Source organism: Phyllostomus discolor, chromosome X (genome assembly GCF_004126475.2).
Source record: "Phyllostomus discolor isolate MPI-MPIP mPhyDis1 chromosome X, mPhyDis1.pri.v3, whole genome shotgun sequence".
NCBI classification, from domain to species: Eukaryota; Metazoa; Chordata; class Mammalia; order Chiroptera; family Phyllostomidae; genus Phyllostomus; species Phyllostomus discolor.
The window spans coordinates 53,419,045-53,436,119 of NC_050198.1; the positions used below are offsets into that span (position 1 = coordinate 53,419,045).

At 39.4% G+C, this 17,075-nt stretch overlaps 1 protein-coding gene and 1 pseudogene across 1 annotated transcript in view; one reads left to right on the forward strand and one right to left on the reverse strand.

Moving 5' to 3' along the window:
* Positions 1 to 1,332: 1,332 nt before the first annotated feature.
* On the reverse strand, positions 1,333 to 8,824 carry LOC114505550 (annotated as a pseudogene).
* A 3,717-nt stretch (positions 8,825 to 12,541) lies between these two features.
* Positions 12,542 to 17,075, forward strand: part of GUCY2F (guanylate cyclase 2F, retinal) — a 133,226-nt gene continuing 128,692 nt past the window's right edge. Inside the window, 5 exon segments of the mRNA XM_028523405.2 lie at positions 12,542 to 12,742; positions 12,745 to 12,992; positions 12,995 to 13,084; positions 13,086 to 13,233; positions 13,236 to 13,445. Coding sequence (XP_028379206.2) covers positions 12,691 to 12,742; positions 12,745 to 12,992; positions 12,995 to 13,084; positions 13,086 to 13,233; positions 13,236 to 13,445 — 748 coding nt within the window. The 5' untranslated portion in view covers positions 12,542 to 12,690.

Sequence of the window (17,075 nt, forward strand, 5' to 3'; positions counted from 1 at the left end):
GCAAAAGCAAGCATGGAACTTACAAGTTTGGCCTTACATATGAGCCATGTTGGTGGACATTGTTGTTGTCTTCCTACTGACACACATAGTTGCTTTTCCTGGGAAGATTTTTTGGCCAGGCCCTATGTTCCTCCACCTTTTTGTAGTTTCAGCCTTGGTACATACCATGTCCTCAACGTGTACTTGTTAATAATGATGATAAGATAGCAAATGGTTTTAGGAACCCAGATTTTCTGTGTAGCATAACTCCAGCATTGGCGGGGAGAGCACTTTACATTGTAGGTACTTGATAGAGGATTCTAGACCATATTTTAAATTATCAGGAACTAGATCTATAATATAGAAGTAAGTACAAATCACTTAGGGGAATCCAGTAAAAAATAGCTAATTAGAAAAGCAAAGGCTACAGAATATTGAATGAATTCAGAAAGCAGTTTAGTAGTGTGGAGGTTTAGAAAAGTTACTGCCTGGAAGTACACAGTCCCAGGATAAGTGGACCTCAGAGAAGAAAGGGACTTACAGATTTTCTAGTTCAGACGGGGGTGGGGGGAAGAGAGATTTAGAAAGGGAAAACAAATTCTTCAGTGTTACATGGTGAGTCAGTGGCAGAAATGGATTTGGAATACAGTCCTTCTGATTCCCAATGCAGTCTTCTTTCCAAACAGCTACCTTTTAGTAGCATAAAAGGTCAGTATTGTATGTCATTTATTCTCTTACATCAAAGCACTAAATTAAATTTACCTCCATTTTGCAGACGAGGAAACAGAGGATCAGAGCAAACATGTTGAAGGTTGTACTCATAAGACTTCCATTCTAAAAGACTACAACACAATGTAATTTGGTGATCACAACCCCCCTTCCAGTTGTGCAACACTGAACCCTGAGTGAGGCATTAAGTGGGCTGTCCCAAGGCTGGTCTTGAATACTAGTGGCAAATTCATTTCAGTTGTGTATTAAATCTCTATTTGTTCCTCCAAGTTTACTTCACCTGTCCCCATCATTACCTAATTAATTTTTTCATGGGGAACTTAGAGATTTTTGTTAAACAATAAATGAATCATTCCAATTCATTCTTAGTAGCATAAAAGGTATAATAATGTTGGTCTCAGTGACCTTATAGTTTAGAGGCTGTCAGCAGGCTGTCTAGTACAGTGCCCAATCAACTAGGGTACAACTCCCCATTCTACCACAGTGTGCCCTCAGGCATTTCTGAGCCTCAAGTTTCCTCATCTGTACATGAGGGTGATAATAGTAATTACCTAAAAGGCGTGTGCCTAGTTTTTTACTTGTTATTTATTTATTTATTTATTTATATTATTTTATTTTATTTTCAGAGGTGAATGGTTTATTTGGTAACAAGAAGTAAAAGAGGAATCCTTAATTCCTTTTCTCTCTCTGGTGACTGAATTGCAATAGTCAAATGGATAGCAACATATGAGAATTCCCTTCCAGTTCTTGATCTTTTGCAGAAGTACAAAGATGCCTGAGTTATGTGACTTGCAATTATCATTTTCTGGACAGAAGTGCCAGCTGTTGTACCTTCCAATGTATCAGCAGTTGCTACATTTTTTTTCTTGTCTTTAGGTTTCATGGCAGGAAACAGAAGCACTTCCTTGATGTTATTGGATTCTGTGAGAAATATGGTGACTTGGTCAAGGCTCATGCCGGAACCATCTGTGGGGTGCAGCTCATATCCAGGACAGTGCAAAGTTTTTTTTTTGTCTAAGAGCACAGCCTCATCATCACCAGTGGCTTTGGCCTTGGCCTTGGCCTTGGCCTGTTCTTTGAAAAGTTGCCACTGCCTCATGGTTCATTCCTCTCCGTGTAGGCATTGTATATTTCCCTCCTCTTTTTTTTCTAATTTTATTTTAATCATTGTTCAAGTACAGTTTTCTGTCCTCTCTCCCATCCCAACCCACCCACCCATCCCTCCCCACCTCCCACCTATTTCCAACCCCAGTTTTTGTCCATGTGTCCTTTATATTTGTTCCTGTAAACCCTTCCCCTTCTCCCCTGAAATTCCCTCCCCTCTCCCCTCTGGTCTCTGTCAGCCTGTTCTCTATTTCAGTGTCTTTGGTTATATTTTGCTTGTTTGTTTGTTTTGTTGTTTAGGTTCCTGTTAAAGGTGAGATCATATGGTATTTGTCTTTCACTGCCTGGCTTATTTCGCTTAGCATAATGCTTTCCAGCTCCATCCATGCCATTGCGAAGGGTAGGAGCTCCTTCTTTCTTTCTGCTGCATAGAATTCCATTGTGTAAATGTACCATATTTTTTTTGATCCACTCATTTACTGATGGGCATCTACGTTGCTTCCAGCACCTAGCTATTGTAAATTGTGCTGCTATGAATATCGGGGTGCAAAGGTTCTTTTGGACTGGTGTTTCAGGGTTCTTAGGGTATAATCCTAGCAGTGGAATTGCTGGGTTGAAAGGCAGATCCATGTTTAGTTTTCTGAGAAAATTCCATCCTGTTTTCCATGGTGGTTGTACCAGTCTGCAGTCCCACCAACAGTGCACTAGGGTCCCCTTTTCTCCACAACCTCTCCAACACTTGTTTGTTGCTTTGTTTATGGTGGCCATTCTGACTGGTGTGAAGTGGTATCTCATTGTGGTTTTAATTTGCATCTCTCTGATAGCTAGCAATATTGAGCATCTTTTCATGTGTTTCTGGATCCTCTTTATGTCTTCTCTGGAGAAGTGACTGTTCAAGTCCCTTGCCCAATTTTTAATTGGGTTGCTTGTCTTCTTAGAGTGGAGTTGTGTAAGTTCTTTATATATTTTGGAGATTAAACCCTTGTCTGAGGAATCATTGGCAAATATATTTTCCCATACAGTTGATTCTCTTTTTATTTTAATACTGTTTTCTTTAGCCATGCAGAAGGTTTTTATTTTGATGAAGTCCCATTTGTTTATTCTTTCCTTTATGCCCCTTGCTCTGGGGACATATCAGTAAAAATGTTGCTGCATGAAATAGCTAAGATATTCCTGCCTATGTTCTCCTCTAGGACTTTAATGGTGCCAAGGTTTATGTTTAAAATTTTTATACACCTTGAATTTATTTTTGTGTGTGGTGTAAGTTGGTGATTAAGTTTCATTTTTTTTGCACGTAGCTGACCAGTTCTCCCAACACCATTTGTTGAAGAGGCTATTTTTACTTCATTTTATGCTGCTGTCCCCTTTGTCAAATATTAATTGACCATAGAGACTTGGGTTTATTTCTGGGCTCTCTGTTCTGTTCAATTGGTCTATGTGTCTATTTTTATTCCAGTACCAGACTGTTTTGATTACAGTGTCCTTTTAATACAGTTTAGTATCAGGTATTGTGATCCCTCCTACTTTGCTCTTCTTTCTCAAAATTGCAGCAGCTATTTGGGGTCATTTATGGGTCCATATAAATTTTTGAAGTGTTTGTTCTGTCTGTGAAATATGCCATTGGGTACTTTAATAGGTATTGCATTGAATGTGTAAATTGCTTTGGGTAGTGTGGACATTTTGATGATGTTAATTCTTCCAATCCATGAACATAGTATATATTTCCATTTCTTTGTGTCTTCCTTGATTCCTTTCTTCAGTATTATGTAGTTTTCTGAATACAGGTCTTTTTCCTCTTTGGTTAGGTCTATTACTAGATATTTTATTTTTCTTTTTGCTATATTGAATGGATTTTTAAAAAAATTCTGCTTCTGCTTATTCACTGTTGGTGTACAGAAATGCCTTTGATTTCTGGATATTGACTTTGTATCCTGCTGTTTTTCCAAATTCATTTATTAGGTCAAGTGGTTTTTAGGCTGAGTCTTTAGGATTTTCTATGTACACTATCATGTCATCTGCAAACAATGACAGTTTGTTTCCTCCTTTCTGATTTGGATGCCTTCTATTTCCTTTTCCTGTCTAATTGCTGTGGCTAAAACTTCCAATACTATATTGAATAGAAGTGGTGAAAGTGGACAACCTTGTCTTGTTTCTGATCTTAGTGGAAAAAATATTAGTTTTTGTCCATTGAATATGGTGTTGTCTATAGATCTCACATATATGGCCTTTATTGTGCTCAGGAATGCTCCCTCTATTCCCACTTTGCTGAGTGTTTTTTTTTTTTTATCATAATGGGTGCTGTTCTTTATCAAATGCTTTTTCTGCATCTATTGATATGATCATGTGATTTTTGTCTTTGATTTTGTTTATGTGGTGTATTACATTTATTGATTTGCAAATATTGTACCATCCTTGCATCCCTGGGATGAATCTCACTTGATCATGGTGTATGATCTTTTTAATGTATTGTTGGATGCGGTTTGCCAATATTTCATTGAGGATTTTAGCATCTAGGTTCATCAGCGATATTGGCCTGAAGTTTTCTTTCTTTGTTGTGTCTTTGTCTGGTTTTGGGATTAGGATGATGCTGACCTCATAAAAAGAGTTTGGGAGTCTTCCATCATTCTGGATTTTTTGGAGTAGTCTGTGAAGGATAGGGGTTAGCTCTTCCTGAAATGCTTTGTAGAATTCTCCTGTGAAACCATCTGGTCCAGAGCTTTTGTGTGTTGGGAGTTTTTTGATTACTGCTTCAATTTCATTGGCTGTTATTGGTCTGTTCAGGCTTTCTGCTTCTTTTTCATTGCGTTTTGGAAGATTATATCTTTCTAGAAATTTGTCCATTTCACCTAGGTTTTCAAATTTCTTGGCATACAGTTCTTCATAGTAATTTCTTACAATCCTTTGTACTTCTGTGGTGTGAGTTCTAGTCTCTCTTCTTTCATTTCTGATTGTGTTTATTTGGGTGCTGTCTCTCTTTTTCTTGATGAGTCTGCTTAAAGGCCTGTCAATTTTGTTTATCTTTTCAAACAACCAGCTCCTGGATTCATTGATCCTTAGAATTGTGCTTTTAGTCTTTATGTCATGTAATTCTGCTCTGATCTTGGTTATTTCCTTCCTTCTTCTTGCTCTGGGCTGTCTTTGTTGTTGTTCCTTGAGTTCTTGTAGACGTAGGGTTAGGTTGTTTGTTTGCAATGTTTCTATCTTTTTTAGGTAGGCCTGTATTGCTATGAACTTCCCTCTCAGAACTGCCTTTTCTGTGTCCCATAAGTTTTGGGTTGTTGTGAGTTCATTTTCATTTGTTTCCAGAAACTTTTTGATTTCTTCCCTAATTTCATTCTTGACCCATTCATTGTTTAATAGCATGCTATTTAATCTTCATGATTTTGAGTGTTTTGGGTTTTTCCCTTGGGGTTTGTTTCTAGCTTCAGTCCCTTGTGATCCAAGAAAATGCTTGGTATGATTTCAATTTTCTTGAAATTGTTGAGGCTCGTTTTGTGTCCTATTATGTGGTCTATGTTTGAAAACGTTCCGTGTACATTTGAAAAGAATGTGTATTTAGCTTCTTTAGGATTAGCATACATACTCTCTATATATATCAGTAAAGTCCATTTCATCCAGGGTATTATTCAGTGCCACAGTATCTTTGTTGATATTTTGTTTGGAAGATCTGTCCATATTTGACAGTGGGGTGTTAAAATCCCACAGTATAATTGTGTTGCTGTCAACATCTTTCTTGAATTCCTCTAAGATTTTTTCTATGTATTTGGGTGCTGCTGTGTTGGGTGCGTATATGTTTACAATGTTTATGTCTTCTTGGTGGATTCTTCCCTTGAGTATTATGAAGTGACCTTCTGGGTGTCTTTTTTTATGGCCCTTTTTCGTTAGTCTATTTTGTGTGATATGAGTATTGCTACCCTAGCTTTTTTTTTTCCTGTCCATTTGCTTGGAAAATCTGTTTCCAGCCTTTCACTTTCTGCCTGTGTAGGTCTTTTATCCTGCGGTGGGTCTCCTCTAGGCAGCATATGTGTGGGTCATGCTTTCTTATCCATTCAGAATTCCTTTAACTTGACCTTATCTGAGAAGCACTTTATCTTCCCTTTCATTCTAAATAAAATTTTGCTGGATAGAGGTCCTGCAATCTGGGATGTAGGTCCTTCCCTTTCATGACTTGGAATACTTCTTTCCAGACCCTTCTTGCGTATAAGGTCTCTTGAGAAATCAGCTGACAGTCTGATGGGAACTCCTTTGTAGGTTACTATCTCCTTATCTTTTGTGGATTCTAGGATTCTCTCCTTCATTTTTACCTTGGCTAATGTAATTATTGTGTGCCTTGGTGTGTTCCTTCTTGGGTCCAACTTCTTTGGGACTCCCTGAGCTTCCTGGACTTCCTGGAAGTCTATTTCCTTTCCCAGAATGGGGAAGTTCTCCTTTAATATTTGTTTTAATAAGTTTTCAATTTCTTGTTTTTCCTCTTCTCCTTCTGCTACCCCTGTAATTCGGATGTTGGAATGTTTAAAGATGTCCTGGAGATTCCTAAGCATCTCCTCATTTTTTAAAATTCTTATTTCTCCATTCTTTTCTGTTTGCTTGTTTCTTTCTTCCTTCTGCTCCACTCTATTGTTTTGAGTCCCAGTTTCCTTCCCATCACTATTGGTTCCCTGCACATTTTCCTTCATTTCAGTTATCATAGCCTTCATTTGTTCATCTAATTTGTGACCAAAATCAACCAATTCTGTGAGCATCCTTATCACCATTGCTTTGAACTGTGCCTCTGATAGGCTGGCTATCTCTCAGTCGCTTAAAAGTACTGGATCTGGGGCTTTCAATTCTGTTTGAGCCATCCTTTTTTTTTTTTTTCCCTTGGTCTGGTCACCACCATTACATATGAGGGTCAGAGCCTTAGAAGTTCACCGGGGCAGGGCAATGCAGTCGCTGGGTTGTGACGTTGTATGTGGGGGCGGGATCTGAGAGGGAACAAAGGAGGTTGCTCAGCTGTCTGTCAGATATCAGTTCCTTTCTCCGCTTCTTCTGAGCAAACTTGCCCCTCTGGTGCCAATTCCCATGTGGGCGGGCTTTTGCACCAGGTGGGACTTTCTAAGGACCTCTCCTGTGATGCTGTGAGTCTTCCCGTGCCTCAATCCCCACAGGTGTTTTCAATCAGTGTCCCGCGGCTCTATTTCCCAGCACTGTGATCCTGGGTTGTGCACAGTGCCTTGCTTCACAATCCCCGCCTTGCTGGGTGTGCCAGGTGCCACTTGCACGCTCAGGGTCCACCCGCTGCGGTCTTGTGAGCCCCGGATGCCTTACATACCCAGTGCCAATGCTCTCTGCTCTCCATGCCATGACCTGCGCCTGGCTGTTCGACTCCACCCCTCCTACCAGTCTAGCTGAACTGGTCTATTTTAACTTCTTGGTTGTCCGACTTCCATACAGTTCAATTTCCTGTCAGTTCTGGTTGTTATTCTGTTTCTAAATTGTTTTTGTCCCTGTCTTGGTTGTGTGAGGAGGCACAGTTTGTCTAACTATGCCTCCATCTTGGCCAGAAGTGGCATTTCCTTCTTCTTGACCAGAAGCTGAAAGGCTGAGTCAGATCCTCTGTAGAGCAGTTTCATTTGGCCAAAGGGCTCATTATCTTCAGGTGATCACAGTTGAACATAGGATTGATGTATCACTTCCAGGAACTCCCCAGCAAGCATATCCAAAAGCTTCGCTCTGGTCCCAGGTGGAGGGCATTCAACAGCTTTTCCTACACAGGTATCAACAAGAATTTTGAGAGTTTCTTCAGTTTGGAAGTGGTTGGTTTCTGGCAGCTTCACCCCCAGGGATTTCTCAAGTTCTTCTACCATGCTGATTTTCCAAAAGGTTGTGGTGAAATCAGCCTCGTAGGCTTGGCCGTCTTGGCTACCTGTGTGGTAGGTGACCTTGTAACCACCTGTAATGTGCTTTACCTTACTTGAAATAATCTTTTCTGTGATTTCCATGAGATTGTGATAGTGTGTTTAGGCCATGTAGAACTCACAGGTGGTGAACTCAGGATTGTGATTTATATCAATCCCTTCATTCTGGAATTAGCGTCCAATTTCATAAACCTGGTCAATGCCACCAACCACCAGCATCATATGGTAGAGTTCTAGAGCAATTCTCATAAATAAATTCATGTTTAGTTCATTGTGGTAAGTGATAAAAGGTGTGGCCACAGCTCCCTCTGGGAGGATGTTCATGGGAGTTTCAATCTCTCGGAATTCCAGTTCATCCAAGAAACTTTTTTTATATATGATGATCTTAGAGCAGATGATAAATTTGTGCCTTACAAAGTCATTCAGGATCAAGTTCAAGTATCTCTGCTAATACCGAATTTCCTTTTCTTTGAGGCCAAAGCAAAGATGAGGTAACATATGCAAGCAAGCAGACAGCAGCATGATCTCATAGGGAATGATGCTCAGTTCACCCTTCCTACTTTTCCCAGGATTCCCCTGAATTCCAATTATGTCTCCCTGATGCAGTTTGTTATTGATACAAGTAAATTTTTCTTCTGATTTATAATGCCTTGAATTGGCCATGACTTGCAACTTGACCCCCTCTCCTCGAAGGTCAGAGAAGATGAACCTTCCTTCAGATGCTCTTTTGGCATGGACCCTATCTTCCATCTTTAAGGTAATGCCATTTAGGTGGTCCCCAGGCTGCAGGTGACTGTATTCTTGGATGAAGTGAGTCAGCAAGATGTCTACATGGAACTTGTGTGGGTATGGGTCTTCCCCATTGATCTTTAGTTGGTGGATTGCTTGGCTGAGGATCTTGTTGTGTTGGCTTGGGTCCAGGACCTCCTCCTTGGCACCGACATCACTCTCAGTGGTGTGGTTGGTGGCAGCAGCATTGGCTTGGCTTAGTTGTTTCTCACTGAGCTCCTTCTGCTTGGCCTCCTCTGCTATTTTCTTTTTAGTTTTCAGGCATCTCTTTAGTTCATTTTTACTCAGTTTTCACTTGCTACCATCCACATTCCCTTCAGGCCCCTGCACCATAGTCAACTCTCCGGAGGCCTGAACTGAAAGGAATGAGGGTGGTACTACAATTTCCAGGTCATTGTGTGCTTAGGTTTTTTAAATCAAGTTTTTAAAATAACATAACACATGAAAAGAGTTTTGCCTAGTCTTTGATACATAGCAAGAACTCAGTAATTATCTTAGCCTTTGTTATCTGAGTGCTAATTTCTGGCTTAAATGTAGCACTTCTGGGAGAGAACCCATCTAACTAGGTGTGTTTAAGGGACAAGATGTAGCAGATTGCTGTGAATAGAGCTCTATTCTTCATATGTATTTCCCTTCACTGTTTCCCACTCCAAATTGTTGAGTGAGGTCCTATAAGGACAGAGGTTTCAAACAGTCCAATATCCTTGTTACAATCCAGACCAAAAATAAGGACACCTTCCATGCTACTCCAGAAAAGGAGTACCTATTCCTTGAGTGCCTTGGTTCCCAGAATTTGCCATGACAGGTAAAAGATTGTGGGATGGGAAGAATATGTCTATTGACTAGAGCTCAGATTGCAGTGCTGGGCTGGGGTTCTATGAAGGCTGAGTTAACAACTTGCACCCCATCCATGGTGAATCTTAACCTTATGCCTTCAAAATACCACATGGAACAAATCTATTTGGTGGAAGAGAAGTTGGACTGGATTACTTTTGAAAGTCTAGGAATAAATTTGAGCTCCTTTGTAAGTATGTAGGCAGTTCAGAACCACTTTTTGACCTCCACTCCCAAGCAAAGTTGGAAGTTTTCCCTCTCTATCCTATGTACTCCTCAGCCTCTGACTCATGCTATTTTGTGAAACATTTCCTGTCCAATTCTTTCTTGATCCTGCCTTTAGCCAGCTTTCACTTGTTTATAAATGGGGCATTCTATTGTGGCAGGTATTTAAGTTCAGCAGGTATGACCTTGACTGGTCTCTTGAGAAGTCAGGCTTTCTCATAAAATTAATGGTGAGAGTCAAGATAATAACTAACAGGTCTGGTGTAGTCAGGTTGTTTCTGGCAATAAACAACCAGGCTGGGCTTGACCAGTACACACCAGTACTGATTATCAGCCCTGCACAGAGCCATGCCATTATTTTATCTTTAGTCAAAACTGAAATTTTAGTAAGGCCATGGTTGGTGTGGCTCAGTTGGTTGGAGTATCATCCCATGAACCCAAAGGTCACTGGTTTTATTCCTGGTCAGGGCATATACCTAGGTTGCAGGTTTGTCACCCAGTTGTATAAACTGCAACCGATCAATATTTCTCTCTCATATTGATGATTCCCACCATCTCTCTCTCTTCCTCTCTTGCCCCCTCTCTAAAATCAATAAGCATGTTCTTGGCTGAGGATTTAAAAAATGATAAAAATTTATTAAGGATTTTCCTCATTACCATCTCCCCCAAGCAATTTGTCTTATTATGTCATGTGGTTATTTTTGACCTTAGATCAACTTTAATGTTTATTAATTCATTTCATAAACATGTAACTACTCTATTTTTGGAACTTTGCTAGCCATTAGGGCTGTGAATAGGACCTCTAAGAATTTCCAATCCAATGGGCTGTGTTCTACACAGAGAGTTGCCCTCAGTGTTGCCCGCTCCTTGTGGTTGAAAGTATGAGGTCCTATAAAAACAGAGATATCAAGAATATCAGTATTCTTGTCACAATATACAACAGAAATAGGGATAGTGTATAAATCAGAGCGACTCTTCCCTGATGGGTATAAGTATGAGGCACAGATGGAAAAACAATGAATTCAACCTGGAGGTGTTAACTAAGGCTGCAGAGTAGGGATCACTTTAATTGGTTCTTGAAGGTGGAGTTCATCAGAAGAATTCAGAAGTGGAGTATGGGAGGAAGGCATTCAAGGCAGAAGAAATGACACTTTTCAAGTCCTATGCTTAACATACTATGTGATATATTTCTGTACAACTGTAAGAAATTTACTGTAGCACCAGGTGAGAACAATGGGAGGTGGAGGTATACAGAAAGGCAAGGGCAAAATGGAGAAAGGCTTTCCCTGAATAATCTTGAAAGAATCTTCTACATTTGCTGACTCTGCTTCATTTATTCCTGTTCATTGTGGCCTCTCAACTTGCAGACTTATTCTCTGCATCCAAATCCAATGGACAGACGCTATTTTTACTTGGATACTCAGCAGAGTGTAAGATGTGATAGACACTTTTCATCCTCAAAGTTTTATCTTTCTTGGATTATAACATACCACAGTCTCCTGGATTTTGCTGTTTCTCTGGACTTTTCATGTAAATTTTCATTATGACTTCCTTTTTCTCTGCCTGACCTTTAAGTGTTGTGGGTCCTCGGGGTTTTGTCCTCTGGTTTCTTTCTATATTCTACAACTCTCTTCTGTTGATCTTATGCACTGTCCTATTGTCAATTAGCCTCTATCAGTTGATTATACTCAAATTTATATCTGTAGCTCAGCTTTCTATTATGAAATGCAGTATGCCAAATGGTCTACTGGATATTGTCACTTGTACATTCTTCTAGCATCACCAGTTCAACATGTCTAATAGAATGAATTATATATCCTACCCTTTTCTCTAGTGTTCTATATCTCAGAGACTTGTATCATTTTTCAACCAGTTCCTAGGTCTGAAAAGCTCAAAATCATCTTGGAGTTCTTTTTACCCCTTAACTCCTACATCTTGTCAGTAGCCAAGTTGTTAACTGGTTCTACTTTCTTAAACTCTTTGGCATTTTTAATCTTAGTGAAATTCATTTCCATTTTCCCACATCTTCCCTACCTCTTGGTCCGTCATTGTTTCTCATATGGATTACTACAACAGCCTCTAAACTGGTCTCCTGGCTTCCAGTCTTGCCCTCTTCCAACCCATTCTCCACAGTGCTACTTGAGTGATCTCTTAAAACTAGAAATGTGACACTATTTCTCTGCTTAAATCCATTTCTTTGCTTAAATCCATTGTCTACAGGATTAAATCTAAAAACCTATGAATGGTATATATGACTCTTGGTGATCTGGCCCCTACCTTGGCTAATAATATAGACCCAAGCAGAAAAAAATGGCTTGTAATTCTGAGAATCTAACATATTCTTTATAAAAACCCCTCTATATCTTACTTCGTACTGTTCCTTCTGCCTAGAAGGCTCTTAGCAGCAACCCCCCTCCACAACAACCCCATTGTCCTGGACTTTTCTTTCAACTACAGAGATGTCCATTCTCCTCTCTCTTCCCCTACCCTGAAATCTGGGTTTGGGTGACCTTTATCATCCTCTGTCTGGGCTACTTCAATAATAGCACTTTTTACCCTGCATTGCTATTATCTGTTTACATCTTTGTCTCTCTCCAAGAGGGCAGTATGGTGGAGAAAGGTAGATACATTTAAAACTATAATAATGATAATATCACTAATACAATGCTAACAACATTCCAGACCCTGTTACAGGTGCTTGCTGCATGTTAACCCTTGTAATTCTCACAACACATGGGGTGGGCAGTTATTACTGAAGTTAAATCAACAGGACTTGGTGATGGATTGAATGTGGGGACAGAGAAGAAGGAACAGTCTCAGATGGCTACCAGGTTTCTGACTGGAGCAATTGAAATGGGTCAACTGTGGATGGAAGTGCCATCTACTAACATTAGGAATACAAGAAGAATAAGAAAAGGAAGAGTTTCAGTCAGGGGAGGGGGAAGAAACTTCCAGTTTGGAGACAGCTATTCCTTTGCCATTCTTTCATAACCAATATTTCCAGAAGCTTCAGGAATAATGTGAGTAACACATCTTTCTCTCTAATTGACATTTGGAAACACCACTGTTCATCTCAGGAAAGCACACTAAGCTTCTAGTACCTCTTTGTTAGCTTGCTGCAAACAGGAGGGCTATGATCTCAAGACCCTGGCCTTTCTCTCAACTTATGCTCTGGTTTAAGGCTACAGAAGACAGTGAGGACACTATGACCTTGCATCATTCAAGCTCCTGTGGTGCTTGTACATCCTGGCCCTCACAACCCTCCCACAGTAAGTGTGGGCACCCCCCTACAAGATAGGTGTAGTGGGCCCTTGGGCTTGTGATCAGTTGTTCTCAAAGTCCCTGCCTGAGGTTGCTGCTTGATTAGCCACTGAACAGATCATCAGAGAACCATCATTTGATCTGAGTTACTCTTTTGAATGTGTGATTCTCAACTTGAACAATAAAAAATTAAAAATTTAAAAAAAGACTGCCAGACTTCCAGGGCCCTCTCCGGTTCCATATCTCACCACCAAATGGCCTCAGGATTTATTTATTAGTCCTGCCAACCCTGGCTACTCAGAGGCAGCTGCACTCCTTAGAAACATCTGGGACAAAGGGATTTTCTCTCGGGTTTGTATTAATTATGAATTAGACAATAAAAATAGCTACCCAACCTTTTCTCAGACACTCCCATCCAGGTGCTGTTAACTGTGATGGAATATTTCCTGTGGACTCATGCTGGAGTAACTTCCTCAAATGAAGACATTTGGGTGCATATAGCCAATCAAGTTGCAAATTCTCTTCAGAGCCATCACTTACCTGTAGGGGTCATCCTGACCACAGGACAAGACAGCCAAAGCATTCAGAAAGCTCTCCATCAGATTTGCCCAGTGGAGGGAATTCACAGTGAATGCTTTCTTCTGGCTGAGGTTTAAAAACATGGCTCAGAGAAAGATACTACAATTTCTAAAACATTTCCTACCCTCATGCCCTAGGGTAGCACATTACTCCCCAGTTCTTCATGGGTTTCCCTTTTCTACTCACACTAGGCCCCAAGACTATTTCTTCAATAGAGCCTATTTTATTAACCGAATAAAGGTACAAAGAACTCTGAAGTTAAAATGCTCATGGATGCCAGTGCCTGTTCTCACCACCTGTGTGGGGAAGATTAGCATCAAGACCAATTCTATCCACATACCCTCTATGCACTTAGGACCCCAGCGGTTTCAGATGAGCCAAAGAGGGGTGTTCTTTTTTAAAAAAATATGTTTAGTATATTTGTTATTTATGTTCAATTTTGTTTTTTTTAGATCTATACCTTTTATTATTTTATTTTCTTGATTTAATCTTGACTGTATTTTTCCCATTACCATTTAGTTTCCTTATACTCCATACCCCCACCATTCACCACACTTGTCCATGCCCATGAGTCCTTTCTCCATTTTGCTTAATCCCTCCACCTCTCCCCGCCCCCCAATAGCTGTCATCCTACTCTTCATCTATGAGTCTGTCCCCGTTTTCCTTGTTAGGTCAGTTTGCTCATTAGATTCCACATATGAGTGAAATCAAATGGTATTGGTCTTTGTCTGACTGGTTTATTTCACTTAGCATAATGTAGTCTAGGTCCATCCATACTGTCACAAAGGGAAAAAAATTCTTCTTATTTATGGCTGAGTAATATTCTGTTGTATAAATGTCCAATAGTTGTTTTATCCACTGATCTACTGTGGACATGTGGGCTGCTTCCATATCTTGGTGACTGTAAATAACACCACAATGAACGTAGAGGTGCTTATGTTCTTTCAAATTAGTGTTTTGGGTTCCTTCAGATATATTCCCACAAGTGGGGTCACTGGTTCAAAAGGCAGATCCAATTTTACTTTTTTAAGATATCTCCATACTGCTTTCCACAGTGTCTGCACTAGTCTGAATTCCCACCAAGAGTGCAAAAGGGTTCCCGTTTCTCCACATCCTGACAAGCACTTGTTTATTGTTGATTTATTGATGATAGCTGTTCTGAGAGAAGTGAGAAGATATCTCATTCTGTTTCTTTTTTTAGATTTTATTTGTTTTTAAAGAGGGGAAAGGAGGGAGAAAGAGGAGAGAACCATCAATGTGTGGTTGCTTTTCATGCACCCCCTACTGGGGACCTGGCCCACAACCCAGGCATGTGCCCTGACTGGGAATCAAACCGGCAATCCTTTGGTTCACAGGCTGGCACTCAGTCCACTGAGCCACACCAGCCAGGGCTATACTAGATTTTAGAAGTTGGATGTTCAGTTGTATATAAACTATTTAAGCTCATCATGATTCGGTATTGGAAGCAGAGACATGGAATAGAGAGTTGTGTGTGTGTGTGTATTCATGGACACATGTGTGTAAAATGGCACAAAGCTGGTGCTTTCATTTACTCAGTCCACTGAGCCACACCAGCCAGGACTCACTGTGTTTTTAATTTGCATTTCTCTGATGATTAGTGATGTTGAGCATGTTTTCATATGTCTATTGGTCATCTGTATGTCCTCTTTGGAGGAGTGCCTATTTAGGTCCTTCGCCCATTTTTAACTGTTTGTGTGTGTGTGTGTGTGTGTGTGTGTTTTGGTGTTGAGTTTTGTAAGTTCTTTATAAATTTTGGATATTAACCCCTTATCAGATGTACTGGTAAATATGTTCTCCCATTCTGTGGGTTGTCTTTTTATTTTGTTGATGATTTCCTTTGCTGTGTAAAAACTTTTTTGTAGTCTCATTTGTTTATTTTTCCTTTTGTTTCCCTTGCCTGGGGAGACATATCCAATAAAAAATTTATGCAGACAATGTCTCAGATTTTGTTGCCTATGTTTTCTTCTAGGATTTTTATGGTTTTGGGTCTAACATTTAAGTCTTTGATCCATTTTGAATTTATTCTTGTGTTGGTGTAAGAAGGTGGTCTAGTTTCATTTTTCTGCATGTATCTGTCCAATTTTCCCAACACCACTTATTGAATAGTCTATCTTTAGCCCATTACATGTGCTTGCTTCCTCTGTCAATTATTAACTGACTATATAGGTATGGATTTGTCTATTCAGTTCCATTGATCTATGTGTCTGTTTTTATGCACGTACCATGCTGTTTTGATTACTATGACTTTATAGTATAGTTTGACATTAGGTAGCATGAATCCTCCAACTTTGTTCTTCTTCCTCAGGATTGCTGTTGCTATGTGGGACCTTTTGTGGTTCCATATAAATTTTTGAAATATTTGTTCTAGTCCTGTGAAATATGCCATTGGAACCTTGATAAAAATTGCATTGAGTATATAGATTGCTTTGGTTAGTATGGACATTTTAATGATGTTAATTCTTCCTATCCATGAACATGGTATATGCTTCCACTTATTTGTATCTTCTCCAATTTATTTCTTCAGTGTCTTATAATTTTTGGAGTACAGGTCTTTTACATCCCTGGTTAGGTTTATTCCTAGGTATTTTATTATTTTTATAGCAATTGTGAATGGGCTTATTTTCTTAATTTCCCTTTCTGTCAGTTCATATTTGGCATATAAAAATGCAACTGATTTCTAGATATTAATTTTGTATCCTGATACTTTGCTGAATTCATTTATCAGTTCTACAAGTGTTTTGGTGGAATATTCAGGGTTCTCTATTTACAGTATCATGTCATCTGCAAATAAAGACACTTTTACTTCTTCCTTACCAACTTGGATGGCTTTTATTTCTTCTTCTTGTCTGATTGCTGTGGCTAGGAGTTCCAGTACTATAAGAGGTGAAAGTGATATCTCTGTCTTATTTCCAATGTTAAGGGGAATGCTTGTAGTTTTTGCACATTGAGCATGATGAGGGCACTGGGTTTGTCATATATGGCCTTTATTATGTATAGGTATGTTCCCTTTAATCCCACTTTGTTGAGAGTTTTTTTATCATGAACAAGTGCTGGATTTTATCAAATGCTTTTTCTAAATCTGTTGATATGATCATGTGGTTTTTATCCTATATTTTGTTTATTTGGTGAATCACATTTATTGATTTGTGAATGTTGTACCAACTTTGCATTCCTGGAATAAATTCCAGTCATCATGGTGTAGTTTCTATTTAATGCATTGCTGTATTCAGTTTGCTAATATTTTGTTGAGGGTTTTAGCATCTATATTCTTCAAGGATATTGGCCTGTAATTTTCTTTCTTTGTAGTGTCTTTATCTGGTTTTGGAATTAGGATAATGCCGGCCTTGTAAAAAGAACCTTCCCTCCTCTTGAATTTTATAAAATAGTTTGAGAAGAAGGGGTGTTAGTTCTCCTCCAAATGTTTGGTGATATTTACCTGTGAAGCCATCTGGTCCAGGGCTTTTGTTTGCTGGGAGTTCTTTGATTACTGCTTCAATTTTACTAGGTGTAATCTGTCTATTCAGATTCTCTGATTTTCCTGATTTAGTTGTGGAAGATTGTATGTTTCTAGGAATTTTTCCATTTTGTCCAGGTTGTCCAGTTTGTTGGCATATAGTTGTTCATAATATTTTTATAATCTTTTGTATTTCTTTGGTG